Genomic DNA, 23,764 nt, shown 5'->3' on the forward strand with positions numbered 1-23,764 from the left:
CTGCATCTCATAGTGTGCACTTTCTTGGGTGTGTTTTTGCGATATACTTGATACTGTCAAATTGCATATCATTTTAACAACAATTACAATATTATCATACACTATATATATATCGCACACCCCTACTTCATACGCTTTTATAGTTGAAGTGCACAGACATAGTGTTAGTATACAGTCTTTGTAATAGCAAAATTAAGTGACGATACAATAAAATTTTGCATCAGACCAATGCAACTCTAATATTAGTTAATATTAATATTAATCATTTCCTGGAAATCACATTAAATAAATTCATAATAGTCATTATTGTGAATAGTATGCAATATAAGTTAGTAAAGGTGCTTTGAAATGAAATGCATAGGTTACATGTGTGTATCCACAATATATATATATATATATAATATATATATATATATATATATATTTTAGATGAACAGTCATTAAATAAAATTTTAATAACCATATGTTAATATATCAGAGCTTACTCTTTTCAGTGGCGAATAGAAACATTTGATCAACTAAACTTAACAACAGTTAATACACACAGTATAGCAAATGATTTTTAAAATAAATAATGTCTAAAATTAAATAAAAACAAACTTTAAATTAGGGACATACAGTAGGAACGCTTGAATGTGAAAAAGAGGGTTATTTCTTTAAAATGTCTGACTGTAAAGACGTAACCATACGGCTCAGCGTAAACGACATAAAAATGGTTTGTGCAGTTATAATGCAGATATTATACTGTGAAGTCTGAACTGGAGACTGAATTCACTGGCTTTCGTAAACGTCGATGTCGGCCACGCCGTGCACCTGCGACAGCTGTTTGCATTCCAGAGACGCCACCAGCTTCCTCTTGCCTGCTATCGTGGGGATGAAGTGCTCCGTCACCGTCACATTGGCATGTTTGCTCACATCACTGAGAGACAAGAGAAAGAGAAGACATGGAAGAGAGAGAGATTAATGCAACACGTTCATTAGTGGAAGAAAAGTGTCATAAAGAGCAGTGAACTGAACTGTGTACAGGATCTGAACTGAGTGCAAGTCATTGTTATTTAGTATATAGTTTTATTTTTTATTGTACAGTATTATAGTATTTATTCATATTTAGAATTAGCTTTAATTTTTATATTATCAGTTCTCATTTTACATTTAGTAATCGTTTTTGTCATTTTTATTAATTTAATTTATTTTATATTTATGTCAGTTTTAATAGTTCTAGTAGAGCAAGAGCAATGAACTGAATTGTGCACAGGTCAGTGTTATTTAGTATTTTATATTATAATCTATATTATAGTTTTTATTTATTATAGTATATTTTTATATTATTTAATAATACTTAGAATTAGGTATTTTTATATAATAATTTTCATTTTAAATTTTTTTTTATATTTTAGTAATATTATTTGTTTTAATTAGTTTAAAAAATGTAATTATATTTTTTATTTAGCTTGATATTTATATCAGTTTATGCTTTAGTACTTTTATTTTAGTACTTCAACTTAAACTCTTTTATTTTTTTTCTCAGTAAGTTACCATGGCAACATTTCTTAAGTTTATGTATGTTTACTTCTAATTTAAGTTCAAGTTTTTTATCAAAATTTTCAATTTTATTTTATTTCAGCTTTATTCCAATTAATGAAAATTATTTTTAATCTTTTAAGTTTTAATTAATAACACTGGATCCTGTGTAAAGTTTAACCATAATTTTGAACCGTTTCTAACAGGAATTTAGTGGAAATCAACCAAGATCCTAATCAAAATTCCTGCAGGATTTTATTATTTTTACGAGTCCTTTTGGATATTGTGCAACATTCAACAAAACTCTACTTGTATTGTATTGTACAGGAATAGGGAAATCATTAAGAGAGCTTTAGCAGTTTTCAAAATTTCAAACAATTTTCTTTAAATATCCTACAGGGGCATTGTATCCAGACCATAGTCATAATAGTCCTGTTGGGAACTTTGTGCTCTTTGGGATCTAGTTTTCTGTGTTGTGTTGTGTTTTGTTTTGATTCAATAAGAAAATTCCCACCAAGATCCTGTAGGATTGTTTTCAAATGGTCGTATTCTGAGAGGAGTCCTGCACACACTCTGTTCTAAACAGTTAAGATGACTAATCTTGATGAATTGTGAGGCTCTTACCCGACTCTGATGGGATGGAGGTCTCTCAGCCCCAGTCCTTCCACTCGGATAACCACATTACGGAGAACACAAGGCAGAGGATTTGTGAAGGTGATCTTTGCGGATGTCTCCTTGCCAACATACGCCTCTCCTATAGGCTACAACAAGAAACAAAGCACATTTACAAACCCATTCCAATTTTAAGATGCAATAAAAGTATCTGCAAAGCATTATTGTGGTCAAATTTGGGAGTAAACATAACTGTACAGTGGTAAAAAGCAGCTGACGGCTCTGGATTTCTCACCTCAATTTGGAGATCAGGTGTTCGGAGCCTAAAGCTGGTCTGACTGGCCAAAACCTGCTGGGTCTCACTGACCCGTCCCGATAGGGTCAGCATGAGCGCGGCCTGGTCAACCAGTTGATTCTGATACTGTGTGTATGGCAGCACCCAGTCAATGGTCTTCTCTAAAGGACGTGCAATAGACATGAAGAGTTTATCAGCAATGGTTATGAGCTTTAGACGTGACATTCCTCAGTATATACTGTACACTGCTTGCTTTTAAATGCTGTATGGATTACATAAATAAATAAAATAATTATACATTATGCAACAATAAAGGTTTGACAAACTTTCACATGACATTATGTTGCAAGCTTAATTCAGCAAATTGCATTAAGTTATTTCAATAATGAATGTGTTGTTTAATTGCAAAAATAACTTCAAATTAAAATAAATAAAATGAATTTGATTAGCATATATTTTATATGGAAAAGCCTTGGCAGTCTTTATAAAAATAATGAGAAAATATGTTTGATGTGGTTTATCACATTAGAAATGAAAGCGGAAACTGTGTATATTATGGAAAAAGTCACAATTGTGAGACATAAAATCAGAATTGAGGGAAAAAGAGTCAAACTTACAAGATGTTAACTTAATTAGGAGGAAAAACTCAGAATTAAAGTTTATAACCTGCAATCATGAGATATAAACACTTAATTGTGTGAAAAATCTAAAGTGCGAGATACAAACTCAAAATTAGTTTGTAACTTGCAATTGTGTGTGTGTGTGTGTATAAAGTCACAATAGTGAGATAAAAGGTTGCAATGACCTATTTTATATTTTTATTTCATGGCATGACAGTATGCATAGTTAACTGTAGTATGAAAACTCACCTTCCTGTGGCTTGAGCTCCACATTAAGCGTGTCCTTCTTCACGGTGTCCTTCAGCACGCCGGTGTAGTACATGACTGCCACTTGGCTGTGGAGGGTGGTTCTGCGCGGCTGAGAGCTGGTGTTCTTCACCACGATCTTCAGCTGAGCGTCTCCTCCCATGCGTGGACCTTCTCCCTCCATCATCACCTCCACCCGCACGTCCTCAGCAATGGGACTGGAGTAGATTTCGGGTTTACTGCCATAGCGACAGGCAGTTTCCACGGCGATACGCTCCTCCTCCGAGTCTGATGTGACAGATTAAAAAAAGGAATGTACATACAGTACTGGTATATCCTACATTTTTCAAAATGTCTACTTTTCTGTTGAATAGAATAGAGAAACTCATATAAGTCTGGAAGGGAACAGGTTGAGGGTGAGTAAACGGTGAGAGAATTTTCATTTTTGGGTGAACTTTCCCTTTAAGTCTTGTTTGTTTATATTTTGTGTAGCTGAGTAACTGAGACAATGCAGATATTGTTTCCTGTGGGTGGGACTCGGGTAAATTTAAACTACCCATTTGGAGATAATGACAGGTATGTATTTTGGTGAAAAGGCTGAGTGATTACGGCAGAGGAATGTTAAGCCACTTATCATTGATTCAGTGCACTTGTAAGACAGCATTGACTAAGAACATGAATTTAACTCCTGACTGTTTAGATAAATCTCACAAAGAAAGGTTATATTATTACCTAAAGGTCAAATCTTTTTTTTGTATTTTTTTTTTATAAGATAAAATAAAATAAAATAATAAAAAGGTTTTTTTTTTCTATTTGCTTATAAATCATTTTCTTTTTTATGTATATATTTTCATATATATTAAATTAGAAATTATGTTATAATAAATATTACATTACAAATAATTTAAATAACATCTTTTATAATAAAGCTTTTTTATTAAAGAAAATCACAGTGTAAAAATAATTATGTTTATGCAAAATTATTTTCTTTTTTTTTTAGTTTGATTTGAGGTAGTAATATGACATTTCTTCACAGTTTTTTTTTTTTCGATTCACTCATATTAAAATATATTTTGTATACGAGTGTTCTCATAATTTTAATACCACATTATTTCATCATTATGTACATATTGGCCCTGATATATTAAGTAATATTTTCTCAGTGCCTCTTCTTTTGACAGCTGCTAGTCTGTATTTCATGTGTTTCTGATGGATACTGGCAAAACGAGACATTGAGATCGATGTTCAAAATGTGTGAAAGTGTGTGTTTCTCACCTTCAGGATATTTGTAAAGGTGTGTGATGTCGACACGCTCGTCTGAGCCCACCGCCTTAGTGCTGATGCAGTGGCCGACTGCTTTCTTCTCACTGTGGATCTGACTGAAGGTGCTGTCCGGGTTCCTCTGCCAGTAGATCTTATCGCTGTTCACCTGCAGCAGAAAAAGCACAAGGTTTGGAGCTGACACGTTTTCAAAGAGACATGACTGTCAAGATACATGCAGGTTTCAAACTGAATCTTACAGAGGGTATAAAGTAAATGTCCTGTAGTGTATTCACATTTAACAGCATCCACAAGTCCTTTAACTTCTGTACTGTGATATACTCAGAGTGAAACAGCAATTAATTTTTTCTCAAATTAAAAGAAATTGTGATGTCCATTGTTATTTCTGTTACCAAAAACTATTAAAATACATTTGGGGTTATCAAATAAAGCTGAAATGCAATGATATATGAATATTAGAAGAAAAACTAAAAAATTACAAATGTTGCCTTGGCAACTAACTTAAATGATTAAGTTAAGTTAAGTTAAAATTAAGTTGTAAAAACATTTGTATAAAAATTACTAAAAAAGTATAATAATTACTAAAACCGAAATAAAAAATTAAAAGCCAAATAGAAATACACACACAAAACGCTTCAAATAAATAAAACTAAAAAGAAAAACATAAATGAAAGCTAATCTAAAATAGTAATAAATACTATGAAATAGTACATTAATAATACTAAAATAACACTGGTGATGTCAGCCGAAAAGGAAGGTTTATAAGAAGCTAGCAGGAGCAAGCTGTTATATTCTGATTAAATTATTTTCATTCAGAAATAATGAGAGAAAAAAAAACTGTAAATAAAACAAAACTTTTATAAATATTATAAACGCTATAAACAAACAACAATTGTATTTTGGTTATTCTCACTTCATAACAAATCCTTCAAATGTAACCATATTCAGATATAAATATAATTTTATTTTGGTTATAAAAACATTTTAAAATGTCTTTCATTTTTAACCATATTTATAACAAAATAGTAAAAAAATTTTTGGTTACAGTCATAATAGATATGAATTTCTTTAGCTTTGGAATATAAGTTGAAGTATGGTTCAGATAATTAAAAAGTAGCTTATATTCCAAAATATGGTAAAATGTAACTGGTGCCTTTATTGTTATAGTTTATAGTTAACAAAATAATATATTTATTCTTTATTTACTCTCTCGTCGTTATGTTTTTATGTATTGAATTTATTTATTGTTTTTTTATTAATAGAATGTATTTTGGTGTTTTGTCTGTCATCATACACATAGTAGGAAACATAAATACTATGGAAGTCAATGGGTACCACCAACTGTTTGATTACCAGCAAGTAAATAATCTTTTTTTATGTTCAACTTAGAAAGCAACTCATACAGGTTTGGAACGACATGAGGGTGAGTAAATGATGACAGAATTTTCACTTTTGGGTGAACTATCCCTTTAAGTAATTTTCAATAAATGTGTATTTTTATTTATCTGCTGTAAATTTTAATAAATTTAAATTCTAATATTTTGTGCTTAGTATGCAAACTTGTGATTGCCTTGAACAAAAACTAAGTAAAGTGAAATAGGAATAGTATGTTGTACTGGCTTACTTAGTATAGTTCTTACAAAGAGTTCTAGTAACTAAAAAAGAACGGTAAATTCTTTCATTTAGTTTACTCACGGACTTAGTTTAGCTACCTCACTGACTCCCAGAATGCATTGCGCCAGAATAATTTATGCAGTTGTTGTTTTACAGTTGTTGTGTTGGTTATTTTGCCAATTTTATTTGATGTCTTGTGTCAGTAGTAGCACAACAAAACAGAGCAAAGAAAATGGCTATTGTTGACTAAAGAAAATAAATTAAACTTAATTGTTACCATTGTTTGTGATCACGTGATGAAAGTTTAAGTCTGTGTGTGACAAGCAGCATATTACCACACACCATTTAAGGATTATATAAAAAGCAGATCAAGGTATTTATGAAAAATAAAGTCTCAAAAATGTAATTATTAAACGCACACAGAAAAAATGCTTAATTTAAAAATAGGTCATTTTATAAAAGCAATCTATTTTATTACTTCTTTGAAATCAAATAACTCTGATTTTTGATGCATTGCTGCATTAACATAGAGAAAATTATGGTAACATAAAATGAAGTTTTCAGGTTTGCCCAACCAAGGGAACCCGAATCACTATAATGGTTAAGGCTAAAAAAAAAAAAAAAAAAAAAAATGAAATTAGCAACATATTTGCACTGCTAGCCTCTAGACTGGTTATTAATGTCATTGGTTCCTTTGTGGCTACTTGAATATTTTACGTAAGTGTTTTCAAAACAGTAAGTAAATTTTTTATTTGCCTCTGAAAGTAGCTGAAACTATAAACTAAAACCTCGTATATTAACAACTAAGTAAAAACTAATTAAATCTAAGTAAGGTAAACTATTGGATTTTACTAGTCAGAAAGAATGTGTGTTTTTTATATATCAATATATATATATATATATATATATATATATATATATATAACGATAGTTTTAACATTGATGAGTCTAGACTCACCTCAGCAAAGACGAAAGGTGTGTCAAATTTAAGGTACACCTGTCCAGAGCGGATAGCGGCCAGTGATGCCGGGCCACAGCGGAACGTCCCGTGACTGGTCTCCTGGGGTGTGGAATCCACGGCCTGCCAGCCACCCATACCAGGAGGCAGATCCGGACGGGCCATCCAGCAGTCATTCCACACATGGAAGTTCCTGCAGGAACAACAGAAGAAAAGAGAGGAATCAGGGATTCAGAAAGACTTAATAAAAGAATGAGTAATGATATACCAGTGAAATTATTCCATGAAAAAGCACAAATGCTCACCATACAGAGTCCGAGTTGAGATGATGGATTGGTTCCATGTTCTCATCAAAATACACATCTGTGGTCAAGGACACATCCGTATCATGGGCAGACTGGAAATTAGTTACGGAACGGGTAGGAATCCCTAAACATCTCAATACTGGGACAGATACGGAGAGAGAGAGAGCATGAGTTATTCATTTTTTGTAAATATTCAATATTATAAAATACACTACCATTCAAACATTTGAGGTTTTTGAAGAAATGAATGCTTTTATTCCACAATTATGCATTAAATTGAACAAAAGTGACATTTAAAATGTTACAAAAGATTTATATTTCAAATAAATGCTGTTCTTTAAACTCTTCTTTTTTTAAATTTATCAGAGTTCTGAAAAATGTATCAAATATATATATCAAAAATATGAAGCAGCACAACTATTTTCAGCACTGATAATAATAGGCAATGTTTCCTAAGCAGCAACAAAACCACTAGAAAGCAAGCCTGCAATTATTAGCCGAAAAAAAGCGTAACGGCTAATGCTAACGCTTCCGGTTTGCCAGTATGTGGGAAAGGGCACCAGAGGCTGTTATTTTTAATGGATGTCAATGTAGGAGAGGCTTCACTACGCTGAATAAACAGCTTTTTAGAGGTAACAGCTCATCATTTAATTAATCGACAGCCTTTCGGCTAATCTCCAACATGTTTTACACTAAACAATACAATACAATTATCATTTAAAAAAAAAAACTTTTAAATGCTAGGGTATATCATATCAAATGAATCGATTGTGACAGTCTAGCAATAAGTGCAAGAGTCTCATGCAGAGTCAAATACTATTAATATCTGTGTGTGGAATGAACAGTATGCAGAAGAGAGTATTTTAAACTGAAGTTCTCTACGGGGGTCAGCTATGAATGTCACAGGACTCTGACTGCAGTAAAGACAGTCTGCGACTGGGAGCTCAATAGCATATTTTGTTGATTTGTGAATTCCTATGATATTATATACCCTTCCAGTCTCTATGATATTATATTTGACCATGTACATTTTGATGTAAAACATTAAAAGCTGATTGCAGAAAATAGGAAGCAACCTGTAATTAACAAGACTGACTTGAGAAAATATTTGCAATGCTTTTTTGTATGTCAGTTGTTTGTGATTAGTTACTAGTTCAGACTAGTTGACTGGTGACTTTTTTTAGGAATAACAAAAAATGCATGATTGCAATATTTCACCCCTTGATTTTTTAAATTAATCATAAAATGTCCTTAGATATCCAGGCAGATTTCACCGAAATAAGTGTAATAATCTTATTTTGTCACAAAGGCATTTTTTGGCATGAATTGATCATTTGGACAAAATAACACCAAAAACAAGCATTAAGAAAGACAATAATGTTATGGAATAATATGTTTCATTTCACTTGTACAGTATTATTTTTTCACATTACTGTAAGTAATTTTAGTTTGATTACAGTAAATCTGATTTACTGTGATTACAGACTCTGTAAACAGCAAAAAAACAAATAGAACTTTTAAGGACTATCACAATCACGCTCTTTTGTGTTCGGGTTTGCTCATATCGGAGTTGGGCGGGGTTTAGAAAGGCAAGATACATAGGACACTTATCTGTGATTTTTTCCACAGTCAAAGTTTTTGTTATTCTCTTAATAAATAAAGGTTCTGAAAATATTTTTCGTAATGTGAAAAACATTTTAAAAATCTAAAGAACATTTTTCCGCTATAAAGAACCTTTTATGGAATAGAAAGATTCCATGGATGTTATCAATGCCAATAAAGAACTTTTCTTTTAAGAGTGAATATGCCTACAAGCTGGAATCCTAAATCTCTAATCACAAGTTTTACTACGGTAGTGGAGGCTGTTATCTACACACACAAACACACCTGTGGTCGTGACCCCAGAAAACACCCAGCACTGGCCGTATTTGACAGGTGTTCCTCCTTCTCTGTGGTATTGCCTGAGGATTTCAACACTTCCACTCCAGGCCGTGGGAGACGTCCCACCGGCGTAATTTCCAGACCAGTTTCCCTCCAGCACTCCACGGTCATCCGGGGAATTGATCTAGAACAGGCAATCAAATAAATTCACTAAGGGTTTCTGTGGTCAGGGCGGATAAAGAGTCTTTGTTTAAAGTATAAGAATAATCTGGCACTCTCTACCAAATTTGTTCCAGCAGTATTGCTGGATGTGGCGGCACTCACCATGGCAGAAATGACTCGGACCACATTGACAGGATCTCCTCTACCCGAGGGAGGAACCTCGCTATTATCCAGCACAAACAGACAGGCCTCTAGAATTCCTTCATCAAACTGGGTGTGAGAGAGAGAGACAACCAGGTAAAATCTCAAGTCTAAACAGGGTCCAAAATTAACATTTGCCAAAACTGGTTCTGGTTGCAAAGTTGACACAGATTTTTGCTATTTTGTAAGCACAGTAATCACATGTTGTTTTCCAAGCCAGTCTATAATTGTGGTATAAATGATGTCACATTTACTGTAAATGCCACATAAAAGCAAAATTAACTTCGCTTTATATGCTGTCTTTTCCTGTCTAATTGAGCAGGTTTTGCAAAAATAAGTTAAACATGCTTCATGTTTTTGTGAAATGTGGTGTTACTTACAAAAAAAAAAAAAAAAAAAAAAAAAAATAACACAAATTTTAATTTTAGTAAAAATAAAATGTTATATACGTATATATTATCTATATACGTAATATAATATATATATATCCATATATATATACTCTATATATATATAATATATATATATTATATATTATATATATATTATATCTATATATATATATCCTATATCTATATATACTATATATATATATATATATCTATATATATCTATATACGTATATATATATATAATATATATATACTATAATATATACGTATATATATATATATATATATATACATACTGTATATACATATAGTACAATTGTTGTTATCATTAATTAAAACTACTAACAATTGTTTTTGGTAACTAAAATGAAGCTGAAATAAAATGTAAATTTTTTGTTGAGAAACTAAAATCAGAAACGAAAATAAGGAATGCCTTGCCAACTAGCTGAAACACATAAGTTTAAACTGAAGTACTAAAATTACTCAAAATTTAATACAATAAACTTAAATAGAACTAAATAGACATTAAAAAAAATAAAAATTACTATATATATAATTTACAATGGCAGGTAAAATATGGATAGCTGTTAAATGATCAGTTCATCAATCATTGGCAAATGTGGTAAATGTTACGTTTGATATCAGTGTGTCAGTTATGGTTTGCAATGTGCTTTCTTCCTTGTATGACACAAGAAGTTCCCACAAAGATCTTTCAGAAGCATGCTTTTCCCCGAGTGCTTAATTCTGCTTTATTCTTAGTGTTTTATTTCTGTCCACACCTGGCCGAAGTTCCATGTACGAGCTCCGATCTGCTTCTCAGTGCCATAGTAGATTCTTCCAGTGTCATTTAAGACATACTCCTTCAGCTCTTTCTCACTCTCCATGTACACTGTGTCATCTGAAGAGAGAGAGAGAGAGAGAGAGAGTCATGAGGGAGCATGAACACACTGTTCCAGGATTTGATACGGTGGTTTGGATCACTTTAAAAGAAAGCAGTGTTATAGAGTGATGTCATCAACGTGAGCCCCACCACAGGACGTCTGGTATCTGCCCTGTTTTGCTTCCATGGAATGTTTTCCCTCCTGAACATGGGCATCATGGTGCGAACAAGAGGGAGGTGCAATCAAACGGGAAAAGGGAGAGAAAGGGAGGTAACCGAAATGACCAGAAGAGATACGAGAGGTCTGCAAAGATTGCAAAATGAAAGGAAAAATGACTCAGACATGCTAGAGAAAAGTGTAATGGAAAGAAGCCAGAAAGGGGGAAGCATTGAGACAGAAAAACACAGCAGGCTCATACTTTCTATAGTTTATGTTTGGGACTTAATATACTGGAAAAGATAGTAAAAGTACTTTAAGATGTAAATCGTATTAGTTTTCCGTTAACAATATCACAATTAACTGAACATAGAGCAGAATTTTCCAACTACCACTGTTTTGTTAAAGCTATCTAAAAGTATACGATTAAAAATAGCTTCCATTACTTGAAATAAGGTTGAAATAAAATAAAATATAAATATTAGATAAAAAAGAAATTAATTAAAAATGTTGCCATGACAAATAACCAAATAAAATAAAGTTAAATTACTTCAACTGAAATAAAATAAATGAAAGCTAAACAGAAATATAAAAAAGGCAAAAGCACATAACAAAATTACTAAATCCTAAACTAAAATTAAAATGAAAACTGAAAATAAAAAATCATAAATAATACTAAAAAATTAAAAACACACCATTTAAAATAATTAAAAACATGCCATTAATTAAACTTTTTGTCCGATGCCTCTTCGTTTTTTCCCTTTCTCTGATCAAAATGTTTCAAATAAACATATTTCCTTAAGAATATTGTTTTAATTAGTCTCTTCATTAATATTTTTTTTTCTTATAAGCTTTTAGTTAGTCTTTTGTAAAATCACCTTAAATAATAAAAGCCAGTTCCTAATGACATTATCGTTCAGGAAGTGGCATAATTTTGGAAGGAAAAAAATTAATAAACAACAGCAAATATTAGCAAAATATTTGATGAAGTTGCAGAAATTAGTATGATGATATCAAAATGACAACGGACGGTTATAAAAAGATCCATTATTAACAATATGACACCCAATGAGCAATGGTTAACTTTATCTCTTTATTTGAATCCTCTTAGGCATCTTCTAAATTTTATTGCCCTTGAGTAAATAATAAAGTTATGTCAAGTTAATTGAAACACTTTATTCATGCAGGTTTACAGAGTTCACAATGTTCAGCAGAACAGGAATGAGCGAGCAGCTTTCAGCAAAATCACAGAGCATAAAAATGCAGTGTTATAAAACAACAGTCTGAAAGAGAGCAGTAAAGAATGACAGGAAGGGGCATGGAGTGAACGAGGGGCCAGGGAGGGAGAGAAAGAGAGTGGGAGAGGGAAGATATATTTGACATGTGAACCGCCAGATGAGGTGGAGCTGTAGAAGAAAAGGCAGAAAAAAATGCAAAGAAAGAAAAGGATTACAGTGTTTGGAGTGAAAGGTGATTTGGCAGACCTCTCTCTCTCTTTCCTAACAAAACATTTCTGGCATTCAGTGCAGGAAAGAGGGCAAAGCCTGAAGCACACCAAAAAACTAAACTAACAGACTAATAAAGACTTAACACTTTGAATCAATGCAGAATGAAGCTTTAAAATGTAAAAGGTGTAAAACATGTGTTCTTTTTATTATTATGATATGCATTAAATAAGTTGAATAACTGATGAAAATATGTGACGATTCAAGTCGGTTGAGATGTTAAATGTATCACAATAAAGTTGGGTGAGGGAGTTTATATTAATGTATCTCTGAGGGGAAATGACTGTCTTCAGAAAAGTTTAGATGGTATTTCCATCTTATCTCCATATTAAAGTGTTTATAAACGCAGTGCTGCTTCGTTTACAGCGGTAACCAAGGAAATGCTGTATCACTGCTGTTCCATAAGGGCCACCTGCTGTCAGAGAGTGAATTTGCGTGACGTTTACACGAGTGTGTTTTCATTTTAAACTGTTTAACTTTTGCTATGATTCCACCTGTCGTTTACACTACCCCGGCATTTTCAACCCTCAAAAAAAACAAAAACAGAGACTTCCAAAAATGCTGTAGACACCGTTTTCATTTGAAAACTCCGGGGTTGCATTTCAGTGTAAACTGACCAAAACGGAGACTTTTGAAAAGATGGCATGGCTGCCCACATTCACTCTGCATATCCTTGATGACCGTGTAAACAATGACTTCATGTTCATTGTTTTACCAGCATGAATGGTCATGTGACAAATGCGCTTTCGTGTAGTGTGAACGGAAAACTCAAGTGTAGACCAGGATCGTTTTCATTTTAAAACACCGTTTTAAAACAAAAACGCACTAGTGTAAACAGGGCCTCAGCCCGTCTATGGTTTTTGTTTTGTGCAGGTATGTTTTATGCAACATAATTTCACATCCCTAAGCATCGTTATTTATTTTATAGTTAAGACTTTTTATTGGATTGCATTTCCACTTTCCTTTGAATTTGAAATTCATTAAAAAGCCTGTATAAATAAACTTTTTGCAAGAGTTTCCAGAATCTATTATCAAAACAATCATTTGGCAAAGTAAAAAAACAAAACAAAAAAAACTGAGGTGGCCATAACCTCAAGCTAAATGGATTCCTGCTTGACAGAGATGATGTAAAACTGTCTTGTAAGGACAAGATTAGTTATGAGTTATAGCTAGTAATTGCAGCAAAGCCAAAGCAGCTGTTAATCAAACCTGATGGAACTCAAATGGATAGTAAGATCACATTCATTCCTCCTGAAGACTGACATAAGTCACTGGGGTGCAAGAGGAAACTTGTTGCACCTTCATGTTATATTGCATTAACAGTTGCCTGTGCAATATTTTAGGCTAAATATATCAGTGTTTCCCAGACATGCCTCAGTGGTGGTGTGTCTTGGATTCTCGTCAATGAATGAGTTCGATTAAAAGGAAGGTGTAGAGTCATCTTCTATCTACGCAAGCTTGACTTTATGCCTCACTACATTCTAAAATGTGACCCAACGCAATTCACAAACATGTTGGAATCTCCGTGATGATGCAAAAGGCAACTATGGCAAGGTCAGACACTACTGTGTTTATGGGCTATTTGGCTTCTTTCAGACTAGTGAAAAGAAAACATCCAAACTATACATTTAAGTGTTAATTTTATTGCACTTTATCTATTTGCATCTGTGTATTTCAATTACAATTAATCTCAAAATTTGTTTTCGTTTCAACAATGTATCATTTTCAGTAAATGGGTGCCGTCAGATTGGGAGTTCAAAGATCAAGCTGCAAGCAACAGTTTGAAGTTAAAGTTGAAGTTCTTTATAGATTTGTTTTTAATAACCATGCAGATGTTCGCATCACAAGATGTTAACTGATGGACTGGAGTGGTGTGGAATACTTGTGGATTATTGCAATTGTATTTATCAGCTGTTTGGACTCATTCTGACGGCACCCATTCACTGCAGAGGATCCATTTATGAGCAAGTGATGGAATGCTAAATTTTTCCAAATCTGTTCCCATGAAGAAACAAACTCTTCTACATCGTGGATGGCCTGAGGGTGTGAAGATGTTCTGTATATTTTCATTTTTGGGTGACGTATTGCTTTAAGAAACCTGGAACTCTATGTGTCTTACCTTCACACCAGGGATTGAAGAGCATGTAAATGTCTTTGTCGGAGTCATGCGTGGTGGTTTCGCCCGTCTTCAGGCATTGCGTTGTGATGGTCAGCTTGTACTTCCCAATAACAGCAGTGACGGGGGAGTTGACGGACAGCTTGACCCGGTTGATATTCTGCTCCACGATCTTGGCCTCCCAGCGTTCATCCTCGAGCTCGTCCACCAGCGGTATGATGATGTGTGTCTTCTTCGACACCTGCGGGAGCGGCCCTGAATGACGACATGAAACATATGGTTTAGGGAGAGGCTCAATGGCCTCCAGAAGAACGTGATGAATTTGCTTCCAGGTTTCGAAACTCGTGATAAATTATTACACAAGGGAGGAATCCAGCCGAATCATTTCCAAAAACAACTATGTTGAAATCAGGGTTATTATAGTTCACTAAAACTAAAGCCACAAAAAAAGTAAGATTAACTAAAATAAAATATTTAAAAAATGTAAACTTTTTCAGCTAGTTGCCAGGGCAGCATATTCCATTTTCATACAGTTTAATTTGAAATACTAAAATAACTAAAACTAAATAAATTGAAAGTAAATAAATAAAATTAATATAAAATATACAGACAAACTAATGACAAAAACAACAAAACTACTAAAACTTTAACATTAATTAAAATGAAAGCAGAAAATGTTAAAATAAAATCTAATTCAAAATATTAACAAAAACTATAATAGTACATCAATGATACTAAATGAACACATCATTCATTCACATATGGCCAGCCAAAGAAGTTCACAGAACACATAAGACTCGCACACATGAAACTTGGTCCTCCCTCTTTCAATTCCTGTTTTTATGCATCTGTGATTTATTAATAGCTTTAAAAATAGCATTTAAATGTTAAAGTGTCAGATGTGAAACATGAAAAAGAAAGCTCTATTGCCCAGGAAAAAATATACAGCACATTAAACACTGGCTCACACTAAAGTGGCGCATTTTGTCACAATATACGGGGTAAGATGTCATAGTGATAACTTGCAGTTTAATGACATGTGAAATAAAATATTTATTAAATATGAAATAACTTTATCTGAAAAAATTTTAATGTTAGATTCTTGTATTCTTTTTTTTGTATTTTTATTTTTCTATTCTAATCTTTACAATATAACATATTTAAGATGGAATTTAATTAGCAAAAATAGAAAAGGTAACACATAAATGCATTCCAGCACTCTGACCTCTATATTTTCTTGATTTTATTTTTTTATTTTTTCAGTTGTTTGGAAAGCATGAATAAGTTCTTTTTTAAAATCATTTTAGGGAGGTACTCACAGAGAGTCAAAGAAAAGAAAATATATATATATATATATATATATATATATATATATATATATATATATATATATATTCAAACAAAGATATCAGTCATCCAATAAGTGTCAGTTGTCACAAGTTCCCTTTTGTTGTGACAACATGCCCCACTTTGAGTCAAGCAGTGTTCAATGAGCTGTGGATTTTTTCCTGGGCGCTAACAGTGAAAATACCGGTGAATATTTGAAGATTTCACTATATGTTTAAACTAAAGAGATCAGATAAAAGCACATATTAGTGTAATAAGACCTTACAGTTATTGAGATGCAACTTCATGCTCACCTGTCTTCAGTTCCAAGTGAAGTTTATCTGTGTTTGGATTGAAAGTTCGTGAGAGGTCGAGCTCTATTTGGAAAGTCTGGCCTCTGCGGACGATGAGCTGGTCGCTGTGGTATTGATCCGTGTGATGCTCCTTCTTGTTCCGATCGGATTTCCGGCTGAGCAGGTTCACAGAACGCACTGCTAGAGTCAACTCTGATGAGAAAAGATGGGGAGAAGAAGATTGAGTTTGAGGAACTTCAGCTGAAGTTTATGAAAATAAGTCTCAAATATCATGTCAATAATCAGTCTGCCTGAGACAGAGCTCCTCACCGTCCAGCTCTGTATCTCCAGTGGCAGTAATCGGAGACGTGGGCCCTTCATTCTCTCCGCCCCCGACAGCCACACCTTCATTGTCACTGGTCACATCATTCGAGCTGTTCTGACGCCGGAAGCAACACGGACAAGCCCTCCGAAACCAACGGCGGCATCCGCTCTCTTCTTTCTTCATTTTGGACTCGCTTTGTCTCTCTGGGACGGCCTGGCCATTGCTGGCAGAAACACCGTGGAAACGGCCGACAGCAGAGTTATCTCGGATTGACAGTCTCTCTCCTGGCATCCTGGAAAACATCATACAAAATAATTAGATGGAAAATGGTGTAAGGACTTGGAATCAGCAGACAACAAAAGTTTAACAATGCATTTGCTGATAAAGATTAACTGGTGAAGTAAATGCAAAGAGAACTCATGAGTCAAGAGTGATGTGTAGTAGGAGTATGTTTTTTTTTGAGGATAATTTTGTAAGTTGTTGTTTACAGAATACTTTTGTAAAAAATACAGAAAAACTGTAAACACAATTACGGCCAAAAACTGTAAATTTTACAGTATAAAACTGTTATTTACAAACAAGACAATTTTAATGTAAACCAGTAAATTCAACAACGCACACTGCTATTAAATCTGTTTTTGTACCTTTAACATACTGACAACCACCATAATAATGCAGGTGGTAAAAGAGAAAGCCACATGAAGAATCGAAGTTCATCACAAGTAGCTTCGCCACAAACAGAAGTTTATATTAATATATAGAAGGTGCACAAAGTCATTCATGCAAACACAAAACACCATCATGGTGACACACGATACTTAAACAATTCATAAACTTTCATTAAACAGCAGAAGATGTAACATAAATCCCAAATGTACAACTGATAACAAAAACTATTAAAAAACATGATTAGTTTTAAACAAAATACTTTCAAATGTGGAGCGTCAACACAGGGAATTCTGGAATATCAGTTTACAGTTTTTGACTGTAAAATTATACATTGATTTGTTCTTTTTTACTTCTAAAAACTGTAAAAATTAACAGCATTTTACTGTAAAATTACATGAAATGTCTGGTTAGATCTTTTACAGTTTTTTCCCTGTATGTAGTACGGGAACTTACTGTTAACCTATTAACACTTTTTTTTTGTAGCGTTTTTACAAAATTGTACAGTTAAAATGACACTTATTTTTTACAGTGTGGAAAAAATACAAGAGTAACATCATTCTGCTTTTTAATTTTTTATGACATGTTGGTGTTATCTCTTTCACTTGGATGTTATAAGTTGCACTCAGTAAATACAACAGGATAAAACAAAAACTGACTCCGTCTTCATTTCAGGCTGCAAAGCTACAAAATTTGATTATTTTAAAGGGGGTGATTCTTTTCTATAACCAATGTAAATGATAACTGTTTGCGTGGAGAAGCATTTACTGTGAACACAGCTGCTCTGAGATGCATGTAACCTACACGCATATAAATAAAATGCATATGAAACCTGCAGCACTTATATTTATTTAATTGAATCGCAGACTTTGTGAATTAACAATAGCACTATGCTTTTTAATGATTTTTAAATGGCTTTAATATTTTGTGCAGCCTTAGAAATCAGTCTGATAATACTCTTCATGGATTGTCGTCCGTGGAATGTGCCACTTTCGGTTAATCGACAGGCAAAATGCAATCGAGGATTATTTTTTTAATTGAGTACTTGAATTTAATCGAGGAATCGTGACAGCCTTATATATAACATAATATTTTCTCCCATGTTACTTCATCAAGACCCCCATGGAAAGAAAAAGTCTCCACACATCTGCGTTTCTCCACAGTTTAATTGCCTGTTTGGTCATGAGCCATAAACTTAAGCATGCTGTTTAAAGATACAGGAATTTCCCAGTATTGCTTTCGCTGACAGATGTGCCTCAGATTGCCATTAAAATATACATTAGTGTTTATTCACAAATGATCAGTGATCACTAGTACTTTGGTGCAGAAAAGATTAAATCAAGAGGAATAAAAAATGCTGATGTTGCATGACATTGAAAATACACTGAAAAGGAGAACCATGTGTTTTCCTCCAAATAGCCTTGTGCTCTCTTCCATCTCCTTAACATGTTTTCTTCTGTTTTCTCAAGTCTTTTCTCACTATCTCCGAATTCCAAAACTCACCAACCAGCCACCCGCATTTCTGAGACCCGTTCCTTTCATTTGAACATAAACCAGACACGCATCTGCAGTACCTCCTAAATTGTTTTTCCTCAGCGGCAAGGAGATTAAATGCAAACAGAGAGTTTTTAAGAATTGCTTTTATCAGATTATTGTCTCAAAACCCAAAAATCTCAGTTTAAACTCTGGAGACAAGTGAAATCTCAAAAATTTCTCAAACAGTGCTCAGATTTGCAGAGATACAAACATCTGCAAACCAAATTCAAAGATTTAAATATGGACTCAAATTACATTCTTTTTTTAGATCTATACTCTTACTTTATGACAAATATTGTCTCTTTTGTGTCTCTTTTTTATTTCTCTAAATAAATGGATGTGACACATCAACAAAACATAATTGAGAGCTTGTTTAAGCTATAGAAATTTGGCAAAAATTTACTCTAAAATTTACTCTAGGCATGTTACTGATCAGTTACTGTAAAAATGTCCAAAGCCCAGTATAACACAGTCAAACACACACAGTTCTGCTCATACGTTTACAGCTGTATATGTGAATGTGTTCCAGACCAAGAATGTGTGCTATGCAGCTCTGGATGTCTGTAAGTCACTGAAGGCTGCAGACTGTATGCCATGAATACTACATGTTGCTATACATACTACAGTTACTACAATACTACAGTTACAGGACAGACCAGACCAGAGGACAATGCAAATAAAATCTGCTGTGACATGTTTTATTCAATTAGGAAATATGCATTCATGATTGATGTCATGAGAACTTTCACAAGGCCTGATGAGTAGTCTTCAGTTTAAGATTCTTACAGGAGCAAACGTTCAGTCAAAGACTGTATTTAATTGTGTATGCAATTCTCTATGTTCAACCAATGAGCACCCCAGTTTCTTAAACATGAGGTCACGACCTCTATGGCCCTGCAGGCACAAACTGAGTTAGTACTGAGAGGTTTGTATCTGTCAAGGAAAGAGAAATCTCAAATCAGAGATCTTTAATGCATCAATTGTTTCTTCTAGACAGAAAAAAATGAAGACTTTTGCTCCTGCTTCCACTTGTCTTGTCTAGACTATAATAGATCTTAGTTATAACATACCAAATCAAAATAAAAGTCTCATGGTTAGACATTTGAAAAGGAAGAAATTAGGATAATAAATAATAAATATAAATAATAGCAGTGTCACATTATGTAAAATTAATTATTATATTGTTTCATTTAAAAAAAAATCTTAAATACTGTAAATTATTATATTGTTTCATTTTTTTTTTAAATCTTAAATACTGTAAATTAATTTTACAGTGATTATTTATTCTTTCATTAATTATGTTATTTTTCAAAAATACTACATTATATTTTACAGTGAATTATTACAATAGTTAAATTTGTATTTTAAAGTATTTTTATTGTTTAGTAGTAATAATAATAATTATGAAATATCACAATACTTTATCATGACATATCATAATTATTATCATCTTCATCTCATCATCATCATTATCATCATATACACATATTGATATATAGTCACGAACTGATATATTATCACAATTTTGACCAAATTGTGCAGCCCTACAAAAAAGAAGAAAAAAAGATTTTTCAAAGTTGTAAATAAACCAAAGATTATTAGAGTAAATATTTAGACAAAAATACTATTTCAGTTACTCCACTTCAAAATGTAAAATTTAATTCAGTATTTCTACAACAATTTTTTCAGTGTACCCAAAAGCACAGCAAATCTGGATTTGTTTTTAAATCACAATTTTTATTTAAATCTTTTTTTTTTTATGCAAATCTACTATACTCTAAATTGTATGTTGTGGCTATTTTTATTTCTCCCAAGGACTTTTAGGAGAAACATCTTCACAATGTTGCATTTTAACTGAAACTCAACCAAACTAATTTAAGTCTCATGAGCTATTAAAGAGCAACACATTTTTCCACTGGGTGTTGTGTATCATGAGATGCCACAGGGATTTATGGATGTTTTAAAATGAATCTTTCAAGTATACATAGACAGCTATGACTAGAATGCCTCCAAATACCCAGGCTGCAACCTTTCTCACACATCTGCTGACACTAAATCATGACTCACAGTGACCTATGACCCCTGCATGCTTATATGAGTTTCCCATTCAAAGGTTTAGGGTCAGTTACACTGAATGATTTCTGAAGGATCATCTAACTCTGAAGATTGGAGTAATGATGTTGAACATTCAGATTTGCGTCAACGGAAAATTTCACAGTTTTACCGTTTTTACTATATTTTTTATCAAATAAATGCAGCCTTGGTAGAGACTTCTTTCAAAAAACATTTAAAAAAAAACATTTACACATTCAGAAGTTTGTGACTGGTACGTGTCCACTTTTGCAACTGTGTGTATGAGGTCTAAGGTCTCCAGCAGCTGGTCTAAAGCCAAAGATAGAGCAAGCAGATGGCAAATATGTGCACATGAGAGGGGAGGCTACTGATCTACCCCTCTGAGCCAGATTTAGATTTTAAAGGCATAGATCACACCACAAAAAAAGACAATTATGTTGTTATTACTTTACTCTCAAGAACCCCACTTTTTCTTTCATAAAGCAAAAAAAAAAAAAGTTAGTGACAGTTTTGTGTGCGGAACACTGAAAATATCAGTATTCACTTGAAAGCTTGCATACATTCTGTTTTTGCATAATGTTAGTCTATTTCTCTGTTCTGGTCTGTCGTTGTATGTAAAACAGCTGTGTGAACAGTCTGCAAACTCTTTTTGTATTGCACATATATAAAGGTGAGAAAGCGATGGTGACTTTTAATTTCTGAGTGAACTGTCTATATAAAGTGGTGCACAACAGTGTGTGTTCATGTGGGATCTTAGAAGGCACCTAATTGTTTTAATTTCACCACAAGGTTTAATTTGGTGTGACCATCGCCCACTCGTTTACATGGAAACGTCCCATACGGATGCATAAAAACCTAGCAACACGACCAAAACAAAGACATAACGTCTCATACCTGATGAAGTCATTATCTTCAAAAACCAGACTTCAATGACATGTATTTCATCATTTCTATGATGCAGAACAAAAAAAATGACTGGGCTTTTCACCAATCGAGACGTAACATGACTCTACATGCAGTTATTACATGACAGCAGATAGATATTTTAGATAGCTTAGTTCACCTCTTCTGACTCGAGCCATCAAAAGGAACCACCTAGCAACCACTCAAAACACCTTAGCAACCCAGAACACAGAGTAACTTCAGTTTTTCCTCTTTCTTTGCACCACTGTGGTTCACATGGTTGCGTTCATCTGTTTGTGTGTGTATGTGTGGATTTTTGCAGTCAAAACTGGACCTTTATTGTTATAATGCAATAGTGCAAGAGCTTGAGAAGCAGATCTAACCAAAGAGTTTTGCAATTCAATCTAATTTATCACAGGGAACACATACATCTTTAAAAAAAAAAAAGTTTATATGAAAAAAAGAGTTGCCAGTTCATTCTTCAGCATTTCTCCTTTTGTGTTCCACACAAGAAAGAAAGTTTGAAACACCATGAAGGTGAGTAAATGATGATGGAATTTTAAGAACTATGTCTTTAAGAACTTGTTTTGAGTGATGCTAAAAATATAAAAAGTTCATGTTTACAGCATTTGGAGTCATGAGGAGATGAGCACATGATAATCACGGCATTTATGTGGAATAGACAAAATAATTGTTTGACTCAAATGGATGGCCTGGAAAAAAAATGGATGCAGTAGCCCCAAGAAATTGATGATTGTCATAATTGTGTTAATAAATGAAATATACATGTAAAATGAAAAATAGCAGGACGGCTATGACATTATCATAAGCTGTCTCATTTGTTTGTGCAGAAACCAGCAGAGAATAATGGAGAGATGTTCTCAGGTCTGATGTATGTTAACTATGTGAAGAGGTTTTCGTTCCCCACCCTTTCAAATCAAGTACAGCTGGAATTCATTAGAGCGAGAAAAACAAAACAAAAAGAAAATAAATAAAAAACATCTGGAAATCATGAAGTCAGTCTCCAGCTTTAACTGTGATCCTTGCCAAAACATAAGAAATGATTCCAATGCAAAAAAGCATTGGCTTCGGTCCAAATACTATGCAACGTGTATCCTTAAGGCATACTGAATAAACTGGCTACATCAGTAAACAACTGTGACTTGTAAGTGTGGTTTGAGTTTCTCAGTACAGAAAGTTCACACATCAGTCATCCAAACGGAAGTACAGAGACACTGAAAATGTCTACTTTATAAATATCAACACGCAGAAACCGTTATATATATATATATATATATATATATATATATATATATATATATATACTACTTTATAAATATCAACACGCAGAAACCGTTATATATATTTTTTTTGAACCTCCCAAGAGGTCACGGCGCACTTAAGGACCCTGAACAGCATTTCTGCACTTCAGAACAAACAGCAAGACTGACAGCAAATAACACATGAATGAATAAAATGTTTAGACTTACTTTTAAACAGTTTTTCTTCACGGGATTCCGATAGTGTTCTTTAAATATAGCAGTACGCGAAACTCCCAGCAGACTAAAATTTGACACTGAACCGAATTTTGTCCACACACGACTTAATGCTAGGGGCGTGTCAAGAACATTTTAAACAGGAGGGGGGTGTGTGTGTGGGGGGGGGGGGGTGCCTCGAAAGAGGGTGGCCGCAAAATTACAAAAATCACCATGATGAGAGGGAAAAAAAACTTGTAGAATCGATGGTACCTGCAAATGTTATCTATTTCTACCTGATCTTACCCTTATGTTTAATTTTTTCTTTTTGTGTATACCTCCCCATTTTATGTGGTTTTGTTTTAGTTATTTTTTTTGTGTTTATAGATGATTTGGTTTTTTTTATTGATGTTATATGTTT

At 33.4% G+C, this 23,764-nt stretch overlaps 1 protein-coding gene across 1 annotated transcript; it reads right to left on the bottom strand.

Moving 5' to 3' along the window:
- Window positions 1–412: 412 nt before the first annotated feature.
- On the bottom strand, window positions 413–23,481 carry LOC109055459 (protein-glutamine gamma-glutamyltransferase K-like). The gene is made up of 14 exons (XM_042712372.1): window positions 23,359–23,481; window positions 16,696–16,982; window positions 16,387–16,578; window positions 14,750–15,001; window positions 10,868–10,986; window positions 9,658–9,765; window positions 9,340–9,517; window positions 7,453–7,591; window positions 7,148–7,340; window positions 4,570–4,723; window positions 3,298–3,582; window positions 2,429–2,589; window positions 2,146–2,282; window positions 413–919 (listed from the first exon to the last, which is right to left on the bottom strand). The coding sequence occupies exons 2-14, from the start codon at window positions 16,979–16,981 to the stop codon at window positions 772–774; spliced, it is 2,352 nt and encodes a 783-aa protein (XP_042568306.1). The 5' UTR covers window position 16,982; window positions 23,359–23,481; the 3' UTR covers window positions 413–771.
- Between the last annotated feature and the right edge of the window lie 283 nt (window positions 23,482–23,764).

This window comes from Cyprinus carpio, chromosome A2 (genome assembly GCF_018340385.1).
Source record: "Cyprinus carpio isolate SPL01 chromosome A2, ASM1834038v1, whole genome shotgun sequence".
Taxonomy (NCBI): domain Eukaryota; kingdom Metazoa; phylum Chordata; class Actinopteri; order Cypriniformes; family Cyprinidae; genus Cyprinus; species Cyprinus carpio.